At 36.2% G+C, this 24566-nt stretch overlaps 1 protein-coding gene and 3 non-coding genes across 4 annotated transcripts; 3 read left to right on the forward strand and 1 right to left on the reverse strand.

Annotated features, from left to right (window-relative positions):
- Nucleotides 1–4160: 4160 nt before the first annotated feature.
- LOC144448077 (nose resistant to fluoxetine protein 6-like) lies at nt 4161–23857 on the forward strand. The gene is made up of 16 exons (XM_078138227.1): nt 4161–4407; nt 6663–6820; nt 7397–7496; nt 8793–8901; nt 9447–9631; nt 11174–11344; nt 11912–12005; nt 12453–12542; nt 17732–17909; nt 18665–18744; nt 19299–19415; nt 19679–19820; nt 20624–20810; nt 21521–21663; nt 22604–22721; nt 23748–23857. Exons 1-16 carry the CDS (start codon nt 4161–4163, stop codon nt 23855–23857), a joined length of 2229 nt encoding a protein of 742 aa, XP_077994353.1.
- Trnai-aau (transfer RNA isoleucine (anticodon AAU)) lies at nt 7792–7865 on the forward strand. The gene has a single exon. It is a non-coding gene; the product is annotated as a tRNA-Ile (tRNA).
- On the reverse strand, nt 16034–16107 carry Trnai-aau (transfer RNA isoleucine (anticodon AAU)). Its single transcript has one exon. It is a non-coding gene; the product is annotated as a tRNA-Ile (tRNA).
- Nucleotides 17490–17563, forward strand: Trnai-aau (transfer RNA isoleucine (anticodon AAU)). The gene has a single exon. It is a non-coding gene; the product is annotated as a tRNA-Ile (tRNA).
- Nucleotides 23858–24566: the final 709 nt, after the last annotated feature.

The following is a 24566-nucleotide window of genomic DNA, read 5'->3' on the forward strand; positions in this document are numbered from 1 at the left end:
GGGAAATAGCATGTGATTCTGGTAACTCACAGTCACAAGGGGGTAATGAACGGGTGCTACAGCCCGAATATAGGCCAGGCAGTATCTGTTTTATAATATACCTCATGCTGTGAACTCGCGGTGGCAGACGGCATCGTCAGAAGCTGCCATTTTGACCTGCTGTGAACGCGTGGGGGTCACGTGACCATGCAAAAGTTGATGGAACTATTTCCCTCGGGAAATAGTCATTCTATTTTCCTATCACGTGACTGTTTCTAGCGAATCATGGCACAGCATTATCACTAGGTATATTATAATATAATTTATGTTAATTAAGATTCAACGTTTTATATAATCTAAATTGCAAGCTATAACCCATTTTGGAATATTTGATCTCAAACTTTAGAGATTGCTGAATCTGATACATAATTAAATAATTGAATGACCTTTCCTTTGACCCCTTTCTTATTTGTCCGGGAGAGAAGATTGCCACACTTTTGGAACAGTGGTGACATGTTAATAAAATCTGTTTCAAAAACTTAGAAAACAAACAAACAAATAATCTCTCAACAAATGTGACTGTATCTTTCAGTTTTGCTTGATATTCATGAAGTACATTTAGTAGCACGTTCAGTGTACAAGGTTTGGGTATTATAGAATAGAATAGAATAGAATAGAATAGGATAGGATAGAATAGAATAGAATAGAATAGACTCTTTATTGCATCCGTTAAGAAAACTACATTTCTTCATTGGTAATATACAGGGTCTCGGTTTTAAAGGCATGCTAACTTCAACGGGCCACTATTTTTTGGTATTTTCTGTCAATTCAAAATACATTAAAAACCCTACACTGTAAAATGATCCAACCCCTCTAAATATCATATATACATGTCTACTAGTATTGTCGTCAAGGTTACTCATAGTGACATATACGAGGAATGTCAAACATTTGGCCGGCTGGCTTCATTTTCAAACCGCCCTCCATATATACTTGTTGACATTTCACTATTGTTTTGGATAAAATATCCCTTGAAGGAAATTAAAACTTATATTTTTGTAAAAAACGACGATCTCGACATTTTAACATAATTTATGTACTCTTTCTACTGATACAGTCATCCTCACAATGCAAACAAAGAAATTCTATGATATGTAATGGTTTCCTGTAGGGTCTATGTTTTAATGAAACGAAAAGTCTTCCACTTCTCAATTTCATGAATTTTATTCTAGAAATGTAAGTGGATGCAAGGCAGATCCATAAAATTAAAATAGTTTTATAGGATGAGAACTAAAATTGCTCAACCCCCCCCCCCACCCTCCACACCAACCCCCAAACAAAAAGAATTCAGTTATTTATCCTAAACTGAACTTAGTCTATTGATCTCGTTCTTAATTCATTTTTGTATTCAATGTGTTGCAAGTATGACATACACGGTATATAAGCAGTTATATAAATAGCATATTTTTTCTTCTTTCCCCACTGTACTTGTGGCCATTATCTTTCTAAGCTAGCATTAGTATGTTAAAATGAATTGTGTATTTTCATCTTTTTTCTACAAATTTTGTTTGATGGGAAATATTCTAAATCATGATTTCGATAATTAAGTACAAGATGTGGTAATACAATACTTGGTACTTTCTGGCCATAAAATAATCAATTTCAAATTGTAATAGAGTGAAATGAAGTTAGGCTTATTGTTACAATTTGAAATTTCATCACAAAGATTATAGCGTTTTTTGCTATATTCCTTTGTTGAATAATTCATTCTGATACTGAAAGTTGAGAAAATGTAACACGTTTAACTGTCTGTCTTGATTTTAATTGAAAATTAGTTGGAATTTGATTTGAACAAAAGAGTAGCAACGTTTTGATGAATTTTCATTTCTGAAGGCTAAACTATTTAGACCAGTACAGTGAATTTCACAATACCGTGCAGCTTTCCTGTTTGATACAACCAAGTAAAAAACAACAAGAACTGCATTTGTCACACCAGCAAGGTCGTATTTTTTGCTACATTTAGTCTAAATGAAATAAACTATTTAAATGTATTGCAACTCCACGCAGACAATCGGGCGCCAACGTTTTTCTTAGTATAGAACACCCAATGAAGGGCGCGTAAAATTTGAGGTGTTCATTTGATGTCTGTATGGTGGCAGGTGTAGTTCATTTCACTTATACAAAATGTAGCAAGAAACTGTACTCATTCAATCTTGTTATCTTAAAGTGTAGCATGTCCAGTTTCTTATTGGTTTCTGCGTGGTTGTATTAAACAGAAAAGCCGCAAGGTATGGTAAAATGTACTGTACTTGATGTCACACCCAACTATATTTTGGTTGTCAAGAGCATGGCGATAGACAATGGCGTTAATTTGACACCTAGTTATCGAAGAGTATAGTTAACTGGTAATCTAACAAGTGGTACGTTGTAGAAGTTACCTGTAAAAATCATGTTCATACTGTGACAGATATTTCACTCCTGTAACAGCACAAGCTGAGATATTTGTCATTTATTATCACCAACCAAGACATGATGAATTTTATCTTGGAATTGAAACTATTTATTATATAAATAGAAAATAAATAAAGCGAAATTCCTTGTTATACATGACTGTGTTTCGACCGCTGCTTATTCTTATCAATATATACGTGTGGGCAAGCAAGTTTATCTGTATCTCTCGTCTCTCTCGTCTCTCTCTCTCTCTCTCTCTCTCTCTCTCTCTCTCTCTCTCTCTCTCTCTCTCTCTCTCTCTCTCTCTCTCTCTCTCTCTCTCTCTCTCTCTCACACACACACACACATACGCACACACACACACACACACACACACACACACACACACACACACACACTGAGTAGCCTGTGAATACGTATAGACGGACGTACGACTATACCTGTTCGGTTTTTGACAACCAACATAAGTAACGTTTAGTCAAAGTGTTCTCGCAAGCCAGGACACCTATTTCTGCTGACGCAATGAGCACGTCTTGGAAGGTGCCGTAAAAGAGGCTGTGGTTTACGACAATCAGTCAAAGCATTGTGTAGATAGCACTCCCGCCAAAATCCGTCATCCGTGTTTGTGAAATCTTGTCCTGTTGGATAACACTGATAGTGACGTAAGGGCCGATCGCACAATGTCGCACAAGCTCAACAAACGAACATCGTTCGTTTAGGGCAATAATCCCCCCCCCCCCCCCACTCTGCCTAAACGAACGTTCACGAGTACGACATCGAACGTTTCATGTGTAAACCATGATGAAAACTATAGCGGTCACACCACGACAATCGATGTAATGTAAGCACATGAAATAAACACATTATAGTACGGGAAACCCAGAACTGTATTTCACATCCATTAGAGGTAAATTTTTATCAACTTATCAACATCTCAGTAGTAAATACAAAAGCTGTATGTTATCATTGAAGGAGTGAACATTTTCCGTCGAAATTTGGTTAGAAGTGCGAAAATGAAGTTAAGCAATCGCACTGACGTCATCCCCCCTCCTCAACGAAATTCGCCTGTTAAGCTTGTGTGACATTGTACGATCGTCCCTACACGCTATGTTATCAACAAGTAGTATTTATGACGTCACAAGGCTGAATAAACACTAAGGGGGGATCAATGTCTATAGGCTACTCAACTCGATTGATAGAAGTGAACTTTGTGTCACTTTTTTTTTACCTGTTTCATTATAAACAAACGTAAAATCGACTTTTCCCACAACAATTAAATATATCTCACCAAAGCCGACATTCGAGTTTAGTCATTACAAAATCTCAGGGTTGCACACGGCAAAAGTTTAAGTTCGTTTCGAAAATTGTCCGGAAATAGCCTTGTTGTGATAACAACTGATGATGCAATCCCATTTAACTTAAAGTCATCCGATTTGACAACCATTTGTTGCCAAACATACAATTACAAGCTGCAGTATTTTGGTATTTACATAAGGTATGTTCTAGTGTGTCCTCCAGGGTCGTTGTCCAAAGGTATACAGTTAAAGTCTGTTTATTGCCGGCGGTACGGTCGACTGTTAATAACTGGGCCGACCCCAGAGGTGCGATCCTCGGTTAGCTTGAGTCTAATATCAGCTTCACGTGATATGAAAATGGCGCCTTTTAAATGGTCCCTAAGAACAGTGTTGGTGTTTTTTACTGTGATGTCTGCGATTCATATATCAGGTACAATGGCGGCAGGGTATGAAACACCAAGTTTTACTAGTATTGGCAAACTGGGTCGACCCGACGAGCAACTTTTACAACAGGCTCTGAGAAAATTGGAACACATATCAACAGCAAAAGGGTGGAGTCGACTAGAAGGAGGCTGTGTAGACTATTGTGAGGTGGACACAAAGGGTATAACACCGCAATGTTATTGTGATGTTTGTCAATACAATGCTGACCTGGAAGCAAATGAACTCTACGCCATGGAAAGTAAGATAAGATTTATATACATGTATGCAATGTGATATATGAATACCACTTTGTTCATTATATATCGTTTATTTATTTTCAAGTGAGAGAGAGAGAGAGACCCACCGACAAACAGACGTACAGACAAACAGACAGACAGTGTCACATACATACGTGCGTACGTACGTACATACATACATACATACATACATACATACATACATACATACATACATACACACATACATACATACATACATACATACATACATACATACATACATACATACATACACACACACACATACATACATACATACAGACAGACAGACAGACAGACAGACAGACAGCTAGACAGACAGACTTACAGGCAGACATACACACACACGTACGTACGTACGTACGTACATACATACATACATACATACATACATACATACATACATACATACATACATACATATATACATACATACATACATATACATACATACATACATATATTCATACACACAAACATACATACATACATACATACATACATACATACATACATACATACATACATACATACATACATACATACATACACACACACATACATACATACATACATACATACATACATACATACATACATACATACATACATACATACAGACAGACAGACAGACAGACAGACAGACAGACAGACTTACAGGCAGACATACACACACGTACGTACGTACGTACGTACGTACATACATACATACATACATACATACATACATACATACATACATACATACATACATAGAGTTGTTTCCCTTCTTATTCTAGTTCACTGACGAAAGGTGGTATGTAAACAGCGGCCTTTTTTCTTAGATAAACAATATTTATTCGAGACACTTCTCTCTACCATTTAACATGAAACTGGCAAGAATAGTGTTACTAGTATTGAAAGTAGAATAAGAATGTATCATCCACTATGGTGGGTGATGTTGGGTACTTAAATCAATTGTATTAACATTGTCAATATCATACAAAACAATCGTCCTCAACAATTTGATGTATCTTATATTCGTAGCTGCCATTATTATCACAACTGATATCGCTGTCACTAATTGAAGGCTTTCAAGTTATCTCTCCTATTACAATATGATAACACTTCGATTAAAATATGAAACAAACTGGGGTATTCGACTGAAATATGGGTAGTAGTGTTTTTGAATGAGCGTCTGTACTGACGCAGCCGTCTTTACGTAAATAGCATCGCTCTGACCTAGAAATCGATAAGAACACAAACAGACGTTGTCCCTCTTATAGCACAATGCTGAAACCCATTCAGATAGCTAGATAAACTAGATAACATAGATAACTAAATGACACGTCAGATAAAGTGGATGCAAAGGTTAATACTAATGATTTGTTGTTACTCACATGATGTTGTAGTGCATCAAATAACTAATAAAATAACTTTATAACGTCATTCTTGCCCTCATTATGATATTTTGAACAGATTAATCTCTTCGTACAACAACTTACATAACATTGTTAGAGTGTATTGCATCGTGTATAGGACAATGCGATATACAATACTATACTATACGATACTATACAATACAATACAATACAATACAATACAATACAATACAATACAATACAATACAATACAATACAATACAATACAATACAATACAATACTACACAATATACAATACTATACAATACTACACAATACAATACAATACAATACAATACAATATAATATGATACAATACAATACAATACAATACAATACAATACAATACAATACAATACAATACAATACAATACAATACAATACTACACAATACTATACTATACAATACAATACAGATAAATTGTATCATTATAGCTTTTATGTATGTACGCATGTATATATATGTCAGTCAATCAGTCTGTCTGTCTGTCTGTCTGTCTGTCTGTCTGTCTGTCTGTCTGTCTCTCTCACAGACACTTGTTTCCCGAGATATGTATCAGAATATTTCTATCAGAATACAATAAAATGTTTAATATCGATATTGACGTATTTAGCCAACTTTATATGAAAGGGGTAAAATTACACTTGCCCAAGTCCACCTACCGCGAAATATTTCAATTTTGACCAGATTCGGAAGTAGTTTGTGTATAAAATCGTCACTTTACCGTCGAGTGATATTCTTAGAAACCTATCAGAGTGAGTCTTTACTTTACACACATGATGAACTCCAAGTGTACAAAAAATGTATTTATATATACATGTGGTTTTCACACAGTGTACGACTCGCAAGGAAAGTTTCCATCTGCTCTCCTACAAATCCATTTAAAGTGGATAGGACAGTACACACAATGTAGACGTGTTACAGATGTGAAGACTAGTACCAATACATTCAATGCACAGTACTGCCTGACTGGATATCTACCCACAGCTGAGGTAAGAAAGGAGAGAGAGAGAGAGAGAGAGAGAGAGAGAGAGAGAGAGAGAGAGAGAGAGAGAGAGAGAGAGAGAGAGAGAGAGAGAGAGAGAGAGAGAGAGAGAGAGAGAGAGAGAGAGAGAGAGAGAGAGAGAGAGAGAGAGAGAGAGAGAGACAGACAGACAGACAGACAGAGACAGACAGACAGAGACACATAGACAGACAGACAGACAGACAGACAGACAGACAGACAGACAGACAGACTGACTGACAGATAGACAGATGGGATAGACACAGACAAGCAGACAGACAGACAGACATACTGATAACAAGCCGGTCAGATATATACGAGGAGGGAAGGAGGAGGGGAGACACAAAGAGAGATATAATAACGGGGAGACATGTTGAAACATAAAGCGGCGAACAAGGAAGGAAAAGGAGCGATTGGGGAAAAGAGGTATGACAGAAGAGGCGATCCGAGGAAGACGGGAAGAGAGAGGGAGGGGGAGGGAATAAGAGATATGATACATGTATATATAAATGTATTAATTACTACGGTCATTTACTACTCTTAATTGTTTATTATGATTGTTCAGAATGGCACTAATGGCGATACTTCGACAAGTTTGATTGATCTGGGTCTGTGCATGCCGAATAGTTGTCTAGAAAAAGACGTTCCTTTACTTATGGAAGAAGGTAAGTCCTCTAATAGTTGGTCAATTTCAGTTTTGATTGATTGATTGATTGATTGATTGATTGATTGATTGATTGATTGATTGATTGATTGATTGATTGATTGATAGATAGGTTGGGTGATTGGTTAGTTGGTTGATTGATATTCAAAAAAGACTCACGAGGAAAGTAAATCTGTAGAACAAATATGGAAAGCTTTATACAATTGATTAGGTAGAAGAGAATATGATCCATGACAAAAAATATATTGTGTATGAGTCAGCAGTAAATATGTGATGCAACCGACGTAGGTGTATGTGGCCGGTTAGCTCAGTTGGTTAGAGCGTCGTGCTAATAACGCGAATGTCGCGGGTTCGAGCCCCGTACTGGCCAGCGACTTACTATTTTTTAGTGAAAAAATAGTAAGTTGGTGAATTAAAGTTGTGCTATTCAGCAGGTCAACATGAAGTCAGCGAGAGAGAGGTATGGCAACTGTTTTCCATTCAATTTCTGATTTTGATGAGACGAGTAAATATGACTTTGACCCAAGTTGTCACTAATATTCATAATTTTCTGTGTGTGATATGGCACAGGCGGAATGTTTAATGCTGTTTTGAATCACTGGAGTGGAATACTTACATAGCATATTGATTAAACTATATATTCTAGTATAATTTTAATGTCGGTGTATTGCTTTTATCTTATCTTCTGGTGTTCAAGTTTTTAGAAGAGTTGATTGCTTTGTAAGGATTTCCTATATGTTTTATAGGTATAACGAATTACGTCATCAGACCATTTATAAGTTACAGCTAAAATACCAGCTTTGATCAGTCAATTGTAAGTGATGGTTAAGTATTCTTCAGTAAGTAGAATACTGAGAGTACCTACGGCCCAGAATCTATCAACTATTGTGCTCCGTTAATTAACAAACGAAATCAATTTGGTAATACCTGTATATATTGACAAACTGTGTAAACAATCGATTAATCCTCTTCCCAACTAATCAGCCAATCACAAAGCTGTGTTCGTAAGTATACATCGGGAATATATTCAAATCAGTTGAAATGTTGAGTCAAAGGGTGTTGAAGGATTGAAGAGAAGAGAAGAGAGAGAGAGAGAGAGAGAGAGAGAGAGAGAGAGAGAGAGAGAGAGAGAGAGAGAGAGAGAGAGAGAGAGAGAGAACGAGTCAGTCAGTCAAAAACAGAATATGAAACAGTGACTAGTGACAGTGACAGACATAAACAGAAGAGGGGCGAGGCGAGGACTTTAATTACTACGTTCTGATAAAAAGATAATGTATCCTGATATTATTTGGTCTAGGTTTATTACCAATAGCTGATCTCCTAGCTGCACTTAATCTGGCAGACTTCAACACATTCACATTTTGTGACTATGATGGTGGACTAACAACAGGAGCCATAGTTATGCTGTAAGTGACATTGTCATAATAGTTTAATAAAACATAACTAAAAACCTCTGACATCATTACTGTCTGGTAGCCCTGCTTGCAGACAATAACTTGTCCTTAGTGAGTCCTGACTTACTCCCTCTGAAAGCAGGACAAGATCTCTGATAGATTTACTACATGTGTGAAATCTTAATAGTCTTTTCGCATTTTAACCGTGCCGTCATCGTGAAACCACAACCCAACGCCTCTTGAAGTCACCGTCCTGGGAGCACTTACCATGAATTGCTCGTGGTATCAGCGGAAAAATGATGACTTGAATGGATGAACTAACTATAGCATCTGATTTAAAACATCTGTAGTAACAACTTTCATGAACACCTGCAAACAGTATACGTATCCTGCAAACAGTATATATTAAAATAAAACACGAAACCGTTTGGGTGTGATAAAAAAAATACCTCGTTTATCTATTATGATACGGGCACGTGTAGTTTCAGTTTTCGACTCATCACTGTCATTCAAATCTAATGCTGTTTTTTTTACTCCGTATACCACATTATTGATAGGTGCATTACAGGGGTTATCCTACTGCTGATCATATGTGGTTCATGTTTGGAGTACTCAATGATGTCAAAGTCGAGTGAAGAGTTTGAACTTGACCCGGTGTGTGCCGAGCCTATATCAGAGAATTCAACAACAGGTGTTGAAAAGTCACGACCCACGTCGATTTACACAGTCTCAGAAGACGAGCGTAAGTAAGAATAAACACTCCCCATTGTGTTTTTGATTGTCGTAAATCCACCAGACCTATTTACGACAACAGTATAACACGTTCCCTTCCAAAACCCTCCAGTCATTACACGCTCCCTTCCAAAACCCTCCAGTCATTACACGTTCCCTTCCAAAACCCTCCAGTCATTACACGTTCCCTTCCAAAACCCTCCAGTCATTACACGTTCCCTTCCAAGACCCTCCAGTCATTACACGTTCCCTTCCAAGACCCTCCAGTCATTACACGTTCCCTTCCAAGACCCTCCAGTCATTACACGTTCCCTTCCAAGACCCTCCAGTCATTACACGCTCCCTTCCAAAACCCTCCAGTCATTACACGTTCCCTTCCAAGACCCTCCAGTCATTACACGTTCCCTTCCAAGACCCTCCAGTCATTACACGTTCCCTTCCAAGACCCTCCAGTCATTACACGTTCCCTTCCAAAACCCTCCAGTCATTACACGTTCCCTTCCAAGACCCTCCAGTCATTACACGTTCCCTTCCAAAACCCTCCAGTCATTACACGTTCCCTTCCAAGACCCTCCAGTCATTACACGTTCCCTTCCAAGACCCTCCAGTCATTACACGTTCCCTTCCAAGACCCTCCAGTCATTACACGCTCCCTTCCAAGACCCTCCAGTCATTACACGTTCCCTTCCAAGACCCTCCAGTCATTACACGTTCCCTTCCAAGACCCCCCTGTCACTATGCGTTCCCTTCCAAGACCCTCCAGTCATTACACGTTCCTTTCCAAGACCCTCCAGTCATTGTACGCGTTCCTTTCCAAGACCCTCCAGTCATTACGTGTTCTGCCAGAGAAGAATTTCTAGAATATCGACTCTACAGCTGGCTTGCGAGAATATATTTTTCCTTATACTTTTTATTTTCAATCGTGGATCTACTAGCTAGCCTACGTACGTGTAAACTTGAAAGATGAAATTTACTACACCTAATGATTTTTGACGTTCAATAAACCACAAAATAATTATATGATTATTTAATTAATTAATTTATTTATTTATTTCCAAGGAAACAAATAAATAAACAAACACACAAAAACCACACTAATAAATAAATAAATAAATAAATAAATTAAATAAATAAATAAATAACAAAAACAAACACATGAACACAAACAAACAAATAAACAAATACTGACTCCCCCCCCCCCCCAAAGTCACAAACTGCGTGAGTATCTACAATCATGACTATATTGGGGGAGGGGGTAGTATTTGTTTGGTCTGTCTGTCTGTCTGTCAGTCTGTCTGTCTGTCTGTCTGTCTGTCTGTCTGTCTGTCTGTCTGTCTGTCTGTCTGTATGTATGTATGTATGTATGTATGTATGTATGTATGTATGTATGTATGTATGTGTGTGTGTGTTTGTATGTTTTCGTAAACAAAACTAACTGAGCCTGAGCCCCCTGTGATAGAAGTTCTAAAGTTCTGTAAATCAACCAATATAGTTTTATATATCGATTCATAAAACCTATTTTACTGAAATTGTTGTATATTATCTTAAACAGCATTGTGGAAGCAACTCCTGACGTCATTCTCCGTCATCAGTAATGGCGCCCGTATCATGGATACCAGTGATCATGTGACTAACACAATGTCGTCTGTACACGGAATACGAGTTCTTTCTATATGGTGGATGATTCTAGGCGAAAACCTTATTTTAGAGACGGACTATCTAAGTGAGTATTTCCCAGCGTCAATTTAGTTTATTTAATGTCCATAATAAGTTTTGAACTGTCTCTGTCACCAAAGGCACTACCACAAAACATGGTGTTTTTTCATACATTGTCATTGAAACTAGCCAATTACCCATTGGTAAAGTACAAGATGTGTTGTATTTTCTCAAAAATTTGAAAAACTGGGCTTTTTATGAATTTTACCATAAGCGTTATTTTACCATAATCGTTGGAGTTCAACATTTACAGGAAAGCTTAAACCTTACATAAGTTAAGCTTGGTGGTGGTGGTGGTGGTGGTGGTGGTGGTGGTGGTGGTGATGGTGGTGTGTGACGGTGTGTGCCTGTGGGAGGGGGTTCGGTATATCGAGACTTTGGAATTGGCATTGAAATGACAAAAAACTCTTACGCTAGTGACGCCAGCCCGACGACGTGTTCTTGATAACTGTAGTTATGTCATCAATCTATGTGGTATGCTTAACCCTTTCCTTGCATTTGTTTATAAGTGTACATTCGCTCTTTTATAAATTCATTTATCCAATTTCCCCTTTTTGTTTTTATTTCCTGTTAGTTAATCTTCTTGATATTAGGAGGATATTGGAAATTATAATTGCACAACTTGCTGTATATTTTACATATGCTGAAGATTCCTTCTTCTTGATTAGGTAACATCTATATATCCTGTGTCTGTCTGTCTGTCTGTCTGTCTGTCTGTCTGTCTGTCTGTCTGTCTGTCTGTCTGTCTGTCTGTCTGTCTCACTGATTATATGACATCCTGTTATTGGGCTATGCCTAATGGATGGTAAATAAATAAATAAATAAATAAATAAATAAATAAATAAATAAATAAATAAATAAATACTTTGGACCGCTGCTTGGACAATGAATGTGAAACAAGATGCAGTTTGGTGTTTCTAGATGATCGTGCGAAATCATAAAATGTCACCCCACAACCCAAAGTTTAGGACAATGACTTTAATGGCCTTGAACGGTGTTCAATTGAGTTTTAGACATTTTCACCTGAATAAAATAGAAATTATTAAACTCAGTTTGTGCCACTTCGATTGTAATCGATGTGTATAATTTAAAATAATCTTTTTTTCCCTTCACAGTGGTCTCCTAGTAACCTATTACTCACTGTCGAGATTGAAAACAACGGGGAAAGAAAACTGGGTTTACTATTATATACATCGTATATGGAGGTAATGTCAATGTAGAAAGGGTGCTCTATTTTTCAAGATACAGAAGTTCAAGGGTCAATCTATCATTTGATTTCAAATTTGTTTTTGTTCTCACTTTATTTTTCTTTTGTTAAATGAATTTCTTAGAAATTGATGTGTGTTGACTGTGAGAAATGTGAACATTTGCTGTTGTTAATCAGGAAAGATACAGAACTGTGCATTCAGTCTTTAATGACAATTAGATGTTATTCAGGCCTAATATATTTTCTCTTCAGCTAAGGGAAATACGAGTGACCTAAGGGGCCTTTGTCACTACGAGTCGTGAGACGTGACAAGTAGTGACAACCCCTTAGGTCACGAGTATTTTCCGGCTGAATGAAGAAAAATATTGGAGAATGACATAATTATACCAGCGCCAGTAATATCAAAGAAAGAAACGGGTATAAAAATTCTGATCGTTTTGACGCGTATTTCGACTCGGAATACAGCAGAACTGGTGACGTAGACACGCGTTGTTGTGACGTAGAACGACCAGAGTGTATATTCTATATTTTTGTTCAACTTGGCTTGTACATGGTGTAAGGGCGGCCCTTTTTATTTTTCTGTTTCTCATCTCCCGACCGACCCTAATTTGCAGCTCCGACATCAGAAAAAAAAAGTTTTTTTATTTCCGACCGACCCCTGAGCACAGCAAAATTGTAAGGTTCCCCATGGCGTCTTGGGCCAGTTCTGCCGAGGCCACGACCTTGCGACATTGGCCCCCTAAAATTACAAATGAAGCAATAATTTTCCCACCTTGCGTCGCTTTGGCGCATTCATTTTACGGCAGACATCAAAATTATCTAAGTCCACGGCCGGACCAGGCCAGGCTCTGACTCGACGTGAATCCCACAAGAAGTATACTGACTGCGTAAGGGAAAGTTTTGTTGACATCATATAAGATACAGTGACAACGCGCAGTTCTATTGTTAACATAAAAAATGCCACAAAAAGATCAACTTTGATAAACTTAATCTACAAATTAAAACATTAGAGGGATTAGATGAGACGTCGAAATGGACGTCTCTCGTCACATGTTTTGTCTACTGTCACTGTCGTGACCTCTGACCTAATCACTGACGTGTGCGAAACACTGAACTTGCTACCGGAACATCTATCTGCCATGCCACAGCTCAGAAGCCTTCGTGAACCAAATTTATGGGACAGGTTGTGATTTTCATTTGTTGATGGGTTAAATTAAATGAGTACATGTGTATTTTGATTCCGAAAAAGCTGTGTGAGGGGATCGTGTTGCATGATGTTGACAGTGCTAGTGACACATGTGAATGTTGGGCACTGAATCAATGCGTAATCACTGGCATGGCCACTATAGACGGCCGATGCATGTGCGCCCGGTCAGACATGAAGAACGAACTTGTTGTGCAAATCAGAAAACAATTAATGTAATATTTACAGAGCATCCCAACTTTGACTTTGTTGATAGTTTTAGTTAAAGATTCAAGTTCTGAGTTTCAAGGACACCTAATGTCAGCTTTCCGTATCATTGCAAGTTTACGGTACGTAACTATTCTGTCATTTGATATAGCAGGACCAAATCATGATACACAGCCAGTAACGGTTAATTAATAAAAAAATAAATTATTTTAAAGTTTGTTTGACTATTATTTGTAAGTTTTTCGTTCACATTTGGTACTTTATAAAGTCAGGGATTTTTTTCTTCAAAATGTCATGAATTTGAAGAGGGAATGATAAACACAGCAGTGTACTAACAATTTTAAAAATGAAACAAGTGGTTACAAGTTTAGGATTTCTCAAAGTTTTCATTCAATCATATGTTCACTGTGACTTATTTTGAAGTTGTTCATTGTCCTTGTCTGAAAAAAGGGAATTATAAATTTTAGCACTGCTATTCATTGATATTCACATTAAAAATTGTGACTACCTGGCTGTCCAATCTTTCTAAACAATATATCATTCATATATATATAAATATATATATATATATATATATATATATATATATATATATATTACATAATCTTAAAATATATATATATATATATATATATATATATATATATATATATATATATATATATATATATATATATATATATATATATATGAATGATATATTGTTTAGAAAGATTGGACAGCCAGGTAGTCATATATATTACATAATCTTAAAATAAACCTAAAATTACATAATCTTAATTGCCTTCTTTTTCTAAGGTGTACTGTGTAGTACACAATTTTCAAAAAATAGCTTACTGGGAACTGTTATTATGAATGGAATTTTTTTATGTTGTTAGGTAATGGTCTATACGTAATGGAATATCTCAGACCACAGTATCTCTATAGTGGTCTGAGATAATTTATATGAATATTTCATAAACAATAATAATTGACCCCACTCCCTGTCAAATGACACCACTTTTTGGAACCAAGGGGCCTGTGTCCCCACTTGTTGGAAACCTTGGCAGAACACCGCCGTCTAACCCCCCCCCCCTTTCACCCACCCACCCACCCAACCCCTTTGTTACGTCAGAGCAGCATGTGTCTTTCATCATGGCAGAAGCCGTTGAGGTTTGATGAGGGACAGGGCTCAAAATTAATGCTGTCACGCGGTACATTTTGCTGCAATGTAATAATAGCTCAGAATATTTCCATCATTTTCAAAATTATGCTTAAAATTGGTAAAAGTCATACTGCATTCCTAATTTCTTGACCAGTTTTTAGCTTTAAATCAGTTGTATTATCAGGGAAATGACCGACTCCATAGCGTTTCATGACCCATGACATGCATGACCTTTGAAGACATTCCGATGTTTACATTATTACTTTTAATTACTTTTAAACAGTAAATCCCAAAGGGGTTCTGAGTTCTAGAAATGTTTGACATGTTATCTGGTGGATTATTTTGACAAGTTCACACTGAAGAAAAATGTTTCATAGAAGTAATGGTTTATATAAATGAAAATTCATCTAGCACACTGATGACAATCACGTAAGTGTTTCAAAAAGTTACATACTAAAGTTCAAATTGGATAACTTGAAAACATTGTTAGCGATGGCAATGCCACTTTGATTAATAGGACGAATGTATTAGTACTCCTGATAAAATCACACAATAGTTCATGGCTACAGATATACACCCATCAGGATGATAAGTATTTAATCATCTTCTTACAAAGTTGTTCTACAGACTTGTCAACCTTGCTAAAATGAAGGAAAGAGACTTGTAACAAGGAATTCAATAAAGAGAAGAGAAATGAAGTTGTATAGAGACTAACAGGACAGAAAGGACAGAGAATAGAACTGAAAAAATACATTTTTTTTCTTGCCCCCCCCCCCCTTTTTTTTTTATTTCGCCCGCCCGACCCGCCTGACTATTCCATTGGAGATGAGAAACAACAAAAAAAAAACCTCACCCTAAGCTTACTATAATGATTGTTGTCTTAATCGTGTACGTGTGCAGGCTAGGCACTTTTTCTGGAAGGAAAAGTGAAAAATGGCCAGTACGGGGCTCGAACCCGCGACATTCGCGTTATTAGCACGACGCTCTAACCAACTGAGCTAACCGGCCGAGCGATGATATTCTTGAACCACGCCCATTGGATCTGTTACTAAAGCTTGTACGCATGATGTTGTTCTCGGCTTTTAATAGTGATATCTGCAGTTCAGTCTCTAAATTTGAAATCAAATGATAGATTGACCCTTGAACTTCTGTATCATTTAAGAAACACAACAAACGTTCAATACACCTCATTGCTTAAACAGACAGAACAAATGCACATAAGCTTACAATTAATAATTACAACGCATGAAAGAAGTTACAAGCATTTAAAAAAGCACTCATTGGAGAGCGATTGAACTGTATTTGATACAACACCTTTTTTAAATTTATTTGTTTATTGTTTGTGTTCTCACTTTATTTTTCTTTTGTTAAATGAATTTTAATTTCCAAGCTGTCAGTCTGACACAACCATGACGCCGCATTGCATAATCACACTGAGTTCTTCTTTGTGGCCACAAACTCGACTAGTTCTAAAGAACTATTTTTGTAGCCCTAGCCAGAAAAGTTTGTGATTCTCTACATTATCTATTTAATTTAGTGGCTCTTTTGACTTGTAAATTTTGATATGTTGTACATTTGTAGATGTATTTTGTATTTTGTAAGCCTATAATTTCTGGCACTATAAAAGTTATTATAAAAGTAGTTAATCTCTATACAATTTGAAATTACTCGGGCAGAGGATTACATCAGAATTAATAGCACAGCTAAAATAAGACCATTTACAACAGTTTCCCGATCGTTCAATCAAATTGTATGCTGGCTTTCGTCTTTAAAAAACACGCCACAAAAATGGTGATTGTGTCTTGAACAAACGCGACTAAGAATACGGAAAGCGTTGTTCTAACAAACTCTTTATTCAGATACTTTTTTACTGCAGTGTAAAATGATCAGAGCTGAGTGCAGTCGAGTCGAACACTACTGGCAGAAAGTTCCAAACACTGCACTGTAGAAAATGTACGAAGTAACGAAATATTAGCTTGGTAGTGTTACAAAAACATTTCATCTAACGTTATAAATTCAAAGAATTGACAGCCAACAACTTTTGGGCTACAGACCAACCCTAAGTATAGAGTTCTACTAGATTTAACTGGTATGGTATTACGGTCGCGTGACAACGTGTCAGAACTGGGTCAGAATCGAGTGTGACGCACTCGACGCATCTTTATAGACTTTATCTGAACAGCTATCATGGTAGATCGATTAGTATTTGAGGACGCTGATGTTACGATCCATGTCATTATCTCCGTTCTTTGCCCTAGATTTCGAGTATGTGTGAATGTAGCATATACTGTAGCATGGCACTAGACATTGGTTGAATAATGTATTCGATAGGGGTCAGTGTTGGTACAACAATAGTATAATACCATTTGTATTTCTCTGACGTCAGCAACGGCCGGTTAGCTCAGTTGGTTAGAGCGTCGTGCTAATAACGCGAATGTCGCGGGTTCGAGCCCCGTACTGGCCATGTCTTTTTCCTTTTTTTTCTTAGTTCGTTTTATTTTTATTTTCATTTTCTATCAACCAACCTTGTTTTATTTTGTTGTCATTTATGTTTTTGGTCACTTTTTGTCCAACTGCACGACGTAGGCGTATATCCTACCATAATTCATAAAACGCTATGTTTTCTTTTCAGGCTGACACCCACGTATTACCTTGCTCTGTTCGGCTATATGTACCTAGTTGAGTATTTTATTGACGGGCCTTTCAAATACTACCATTATCAAGATGTAGAAATATGCTACAAAAACTGGTGGACTAATGTTCTTTACATCAATAATCTGTATCCATATCCGGGGACCATTTTGGAACAGGTCAGTCGTGACATTTCATTCTAGGCGTGTAGAGGGCGCCCGACACGGAGCATCTTACCGAGTCGACGCTCGCGCTCCGCATAATATAAATGAACCAGGTCGTCAATTTACTAGTAGTGTTCCAAGGGAAGTGATGAAATTATTTTACAAATGAAAATTTCTACTCACAGGATCATGTTTCTTTTTTGGAAGTGAACCCCAAATTTTCACTGATATGTCTCGTGACTAGCATTTTCAGGGGTGTACACATGTGTTGACTATAGGCCAACAGTGTACGAGACGTCCACGTGCATCGAAAGTTTAAGACGAGTTAGCTTCAAAAAATTGCTTGATAACGTGAGAACATTTTCTTTCTTAGCTTTGACTCGAAGGTTCTTGACATTCGTTTTTGTCTCCGGTGCTATTTCTGCAACATATGCACCATACTGTGAAAAAGAAGAATCGATCCTTCCGACTACGAGACATTTCATTACTTGCATACAGAATGTTCTATAGTTATGGTGTGCGTTCAATTATCACATGTTTGTACCACTCTATAACCGCGTCTTTGTAATACTAAACACATATTTTTCAATGCATGCTTCAGAACTCATTGTTTTCAAAGGTTAAGCTTAGAGTCTTCAGACAGATTTGTGTACGGAATTAATGTTGACTCTCTTAGAGAAAACCAAACGTTAAACTAATGACAATACTGAGCGCTCAAACCGCAAGGTTTCGGCATTTTATAATTCTTGCCCACCCCTCTTTTTTGACAGTGTGGACTTTGGTGGTGGTTCATTGCCTGTTTGATGCAGTTCTACATTGTAACGCCAATTATCATTGTTCTGTTACACAAGTAAGTTCGCAATTTCTCTCTCAGCTTTACTGAATAGGAATATATATATATATATATATATATATATATATATATATATATATATATATATATATATATATATATATATATACGCTCTGCCACTGCGGTATAGAGCACTGTCTTAGCAGATTGATACTCACCGAGTTATATATATATATATATATATATATATATATATATATATATATATATATATATATATATATATATATATATATATATATATATATGAATGCTATAAATGAGTGTAGTTCATAGAGAAAGTGCTTTAGTTAAGTGTTTCTCGATGTATTGATATAATGATTTGTCTGCAGACGCAATCATTGGAACCATATGTGTTATAGTGTGGTTGGGGTACATTTTCCCGGGCACCAGCATCGCTCCCATAAAAACACAACACTATCACTTTTAATACGGAGTCCAGTGTATAGGGGTGTACACAGCAACGAATCATACAGTAATGTACAAAATCATCTTGAGGCAAGGTAACTGATATTACAGAATCAATTAATATTTATTTTTTTAATTTTCAGATGGCCCGTGGTAGGTCTTTCAACTATTGGTGCACTCATAGCCATGTGTATAGGCTGTACAGTGGGACTGGCAGCTTACTACGACATTCCTGCTAGTTTTGTTCAGATCTTCCAAGGGTAAAACACACAATTGATGTTAGACGTTGTTTGGAAAGAGAGAGAGAGAGAGAGAGAGAGAGAGAGAGAGAGAGAGAGAGAGAGAGAGAGAGAGAGAGAGAGAGAGAGAGAGAGAGAGAGAGAGAGAGAGAGAGAGAGAGAGAGAGAGAGAGAGAGAGAGAGAGAGAGAGAGAGAGAGAGAGAGAGGTGTAAATATCAATATGCAAATACAGTACACTGGAACTGGTCAATGATATACCTACTTTTACCATCTTTGCATGTAGGTACGTTGTGCTGGACGATCTTACAGATATATTTGATCAATACATACATAGTAAACCATATACACGTATGACACCTTACTTAATTGGAATGATAGTAGCATATATATTGGTAAAGTATGGTACAGATATCAAGATAAACAAGGTAACTATAGAATTTTGTACTAAATGTGGGAATCTGGACAGTGTGTGCAAACGCGAAAATTTGTTACACTTATAAATGATCAAAAACTGTCATATTGTAAAGTTGGTGACAAAAAATATCTTTTATATAATATAATATAATGTAATGTAACTTAACATAAAATAATATAACGTAAAATAATCTAACATAGTATAACATAATATAACATAACATAACATCATAAATTACATAACATAACATAAAATAACATACCATAACATATTGTAAATTATAACCTAATGTAACGTAACGTAAGGTCATGTAATGTAATGTAATGTAATGTAACTTAATGTAATGTAATGTAATTTAATGTTAAGTAATATAATGTAATGCAATGTAATCTAATCTAATCCGATCTAATAAATATATATTGTAAAAACTCACATTATTCATTCTTCTAAGATCACTTTTGGTTTCTTTCCAACTCATAACGGTGTAAGTGTATTTCTTCCCTTGGGTACCAGCACGGTGTATCGGTCCATCCCCAACCATCTACCGTGCCTATCTACCGTCCTTTCCTACCTACCTACGTATCTATCTATCTATCTACCTACCTACCAACCTATTTGCATGCTTGTCAGCTTGCTTGCCTGCCCGCCCGCCCGCCTGTCTGTCTGTGTCTGTTTGTCTGTCTGTCTGTCTGTCTGTTTGTCTGTCTGTCTGTGTCTGTTTGTCTGTCTCCATGTTGGTCTGTATGCAGATGTCTCTAAATCCATCTATCTCCCATTCTTGTCTTTCTCATGTCTTCTTTATCTATTTATTAGTGGTTGAATATCACATGTTGGTGTGTATTTGGTTTTATCTGGTTGGCTACTGTTTTTGGTTTATACTGGACCTTTGAGGGCGTTGAACTTTCCAGAGGTGTCACGCTACTTCACCACGCATTCTCCAGGTTTGGCTTTTCACTGGCTGTGGCTTACTTTGTTTTTGCCTGTGTCACTGGCAATGGGGGTAAGTTATATCAAATGAATTAAAAAAACAGCCGTTGGGCTTGATAACTAAAGACTTCGCCCTGTTCTTTCGATGACGAAATAGTAGGACTCACAATACGGATCAGTATGAACGAGTCATTCAAAGATATTTTTGTTATGACTGCAAATTAAATATAAGTTTTGTTGCTCATTGGCCATTTAGCTCAGTTGGTTACATTACATTACATTACATTACATTACATTACATTACATTACATTACATTACATTACATTACATTACATCACATTACATTACATCACATTACATCACAACACATTACATTACATCACATTACATTACATAACATTGCAATTGCATTACATTACATTGCATTACCCTACCTTACCTTACATAACATTACATTACATTACGTTACAATACATTACATTACATTACATCACATCGCAATTGCATTACATTACATTACATTACATTACGTCACAAAATGGCATTGCATCAAATAACATTACATTGCTTTATACCACATAACATAACATAACATAACATAACATAACATAACATAACATTACATTGCATTACGTTACATAAAGTAACATTGCATTGCACAGTGCATTATAACATCATATAGGACTACATTGAATTGCCTGTAAAACATCACATTGCATGACCATGCAGACGGTGATATAAACATACATATAATTTTATAACACAATATTGTATATTTTCAGGTGTTGTTAATTCATTCCTATCATGGAAAGCCTGGGTTCCTTTGAGTCGTTTATCATTTGGTGCTTACATGATGCATGGTATTGTGATCAATATATTCCTCTACAACCGAGATACGTTGATTTTCCTCAGCTATCCAAACACGGTAAGACCTGAAAAATATAATACCAGTATAAAGTAATATAAATCACACATTATTTTTGTTAATTTTTGGCCTCTCATTGGACACAAGGAAAACCAATAATATTATGATAGTTGTCCTTCATCAGCTATCTAGGTAGTATTACCATTGTTTAAACCACTCAGTAAGTTAATAAAAATGTGTGTTCATAGCAATTTATAATTTTTGCCATATTATTTTCTCGTACTATATATTGTACACATTTTAAGTCTATGTATCATGATCAAATGCAATGATAAACAACAAATAGAAGAGAACAAGCAAACCAGAGTGACTATAGAGTTTCAATTACTACCAAACCAGAGTGGATATAGAGATTCAATTACTATCAAACCAGAGTGACTATAGAGTTTTAATTACTATCAAACCAGAGTGACTATAGAGATTCAATTACTACCAAACCAGAGTGACTATAGAGTTTCAAATACTACCAAACCAGAGTCACTATAGAGTTTCAATTACTACCAAACTAGAGTGACTATAGAGTTTCAAATACTATCAAACCAGAGTCAATATAGAGTTTCAATTACTACCAAACCACGTTTTTTGTTACGAATTACACAAAACAAAATACTGATACTGTTCGCATGCAAGCATATAAAATGATACATTTTATCTCATTGTAAACACAAAACATCACTGTTGGATGAAAAAAGCTGGTGTTCACGGTAAGATAAAGTGTAACATTTCATGTGAGTGGTCACATGCTATCATTGCCTGTATTTTGTTTGTGTATGTAGGCCTAATTGGTAACAAAAACATTGTGTGATGTATAAAAAAAAATAGTGAAACTCTATAGTCTCTCTTGGTTGGTAGTAAGTTTAGTCAGCTAATTTCAAAAGGGAAAGTGTTTGGAACGGAGACTCTATACATATTATGTTAACTTATTTCCATTTTCTTCCAGCTGTGGTTGTTGCTTAGTACCATTTTCCTGTCATATTTTGCGGCGTTTTTCTTCGTCATGGTAACCGAGAAACCTTTAGTGAGATTGGAACTAGTACTGTGGAAGAAATGGAATACAAGTAATGATACACAAATGTAACCATTGCTGTGTTATTTGTATAAAATGTGATTTTATATGACCAATGACAAAAGAGATGTAACCATATTCTGCTATTTGCCTAACATATGACTAATCTATCCAATGGCAATATATATAACCATACTTAGCCTCTTGGATAAGATATGATATAGTCTCGGTTTTAGACCAAGCAAAATAAAAAATAATGGAAAGTGGACCTCATTTTAGACTCTTCAACTCGAAAAAAACATCCCATTTTAGACCAAAAGGGCTAGAAAATGCACCCCAAAGGGCGGCACATATACGTATACTCATATAAGGGGAGTATCCCCCTTGGGGAGGTCTCGTAGGCACTGCACCCAGCGACGAGAGTCTGGGTAACCGAGACTAGATATGATACCATTGTGGCCATATTTTTTATTTGCATAACATGTGATTAATCTGACCAATTACAAGAGAACTGTAGCCATATTTTTTTATTTGCATAATCTATGCATAACATGATTAATTTGACCAACGGCAAGGCACACACAACAAGTGGTCAGACATTTTTATTCTATTTTTAACCTCATGCAGGAGGTTAAATACTTTTGAAAGTATCGGAAATGGGGAGTGTGTGGAATGCAATTTGTCCCTATTGCATTGATTTTTATTGTAACTATTTTGTGATAGCCCGACCCAGTACTATGACAAATATTGCATTTTGTTCCCTAATCTTCAAACTTGTCCTTTTTTGTATTACTTTCTTGCCAACTTTTGATTTACAATTTGTATTATGCTTTAATAAAGTTGCCGATACTTTTTCAAATCAACCAAGCTTCTTGTTTTTCCTTCTTTTCTGCCCAAAATAACTTCAGGAGTATGTTTGTCTTCCAGCACAGGGAAATTGAAGTTGCCCTGGCTTTTCATTCAATGTGGGACAAAGTGTCTTTTTTTTTTTGTATTTAAGAATCTTTTTCTTTATTTCCATTTTGTGTCTTTGTTACATAAACGTTGACACATTTCAACTCTACACTCTCAATAACAGATAGAGACATCACACATGGCAGTATCCTTTACCGAATCAGTGATATTATTCTTGCAGAGTACAGTAGTATGGCAACCGAGGAGGATCATGATAGCAAAAACCAATTTTGATTTTAAAAAAGAAAAGAAGAAAAAAGTTTATTTCATATCAATTTGCATTTGCAAATCAATTTCCAAGTTAAATTCATTTTCATTTTTTTCATTTTTTAAAAATCAAAATTGATTTGTGATATCTTGAGCCTCCTCGGTTGCCGTACAGTAGAAATAGACTTCTGCTGAAAAAATTACACATTGACTTAATGATTTTAATGACTTCAATTGTTTACTTTCCAACTGATAATCAACATCATTACTTGTCTGCTCTACCTTCCAACTGTGCATGGCAGCTCTGTAATTGCAAGTGTTGTTTTGAAGTTGGACGGCGTGAGAGTAAAATGCTATTGTAGGTACCGAGAATCCACTGCATTTCACTGATTTGTTATGATATTACTTTCCAATGGTGGCAGTGGTGGGATATGGTGGCCAAAATCACAAAATAATTCAAAATTTAGATAAAAAATGACAAATAATTAAAAATTTTTACTACAAAGGTGAAAGGTCAAACTTCAATACAAACCAGATGACCTAATCACTCTAGTCTAAAATGTTTAAAGTTTATTTTGTCAAATTTAAAATCTGAGTATCACATATCAAAATTCTTAAGGTATTCTTGTAAAAGACTAAAAATGATACATTTCTCTTTTATAAAATGTTATAATACAAAATTCCACAATTCTTTTCTAGTACAAATTATGTTTTCTTAAAAAAATGCATTGAATAT

The sequence above is a fragment of the Glandiceps talaboti genome, chromosome 17 (assembly GCF_964340395.1).
Source record: "Glandiceps talaboti chromosome 17, keGlaTala1.1, whole genome shotgun sequence".
NCBI lineage: Eukaryota > Metazoa > Hemichordata > Enteropneusta > Spengelidae > Glandiceps > Glandiceps talaboti.

Excerpts from the sequence above, each read along its gene's own strand:
- LOC144448077 (XM_078138227.1), top strand. The coding sequence starts at position 4,161 with ATGGCGGCAGGGTATGAAACACCAAGTTTTACTAGTATTGGCAAACTG. Across the intron at positions 8,902-9,446 it reads ACAGGAGCCATAGTTATGCT|GTGCATTACAGGGGTTATCC; the intron begins GTAAGTGACATT and ends CATTATTGATAG. Across the intron at positions 11,345-11,911 it reads TTTAGAGACGGACTATCTAA|TTAATCTTCTTGATATTAGG; the intron begins GTGAGTATTTCC and ends ATTTCCTGTTAG.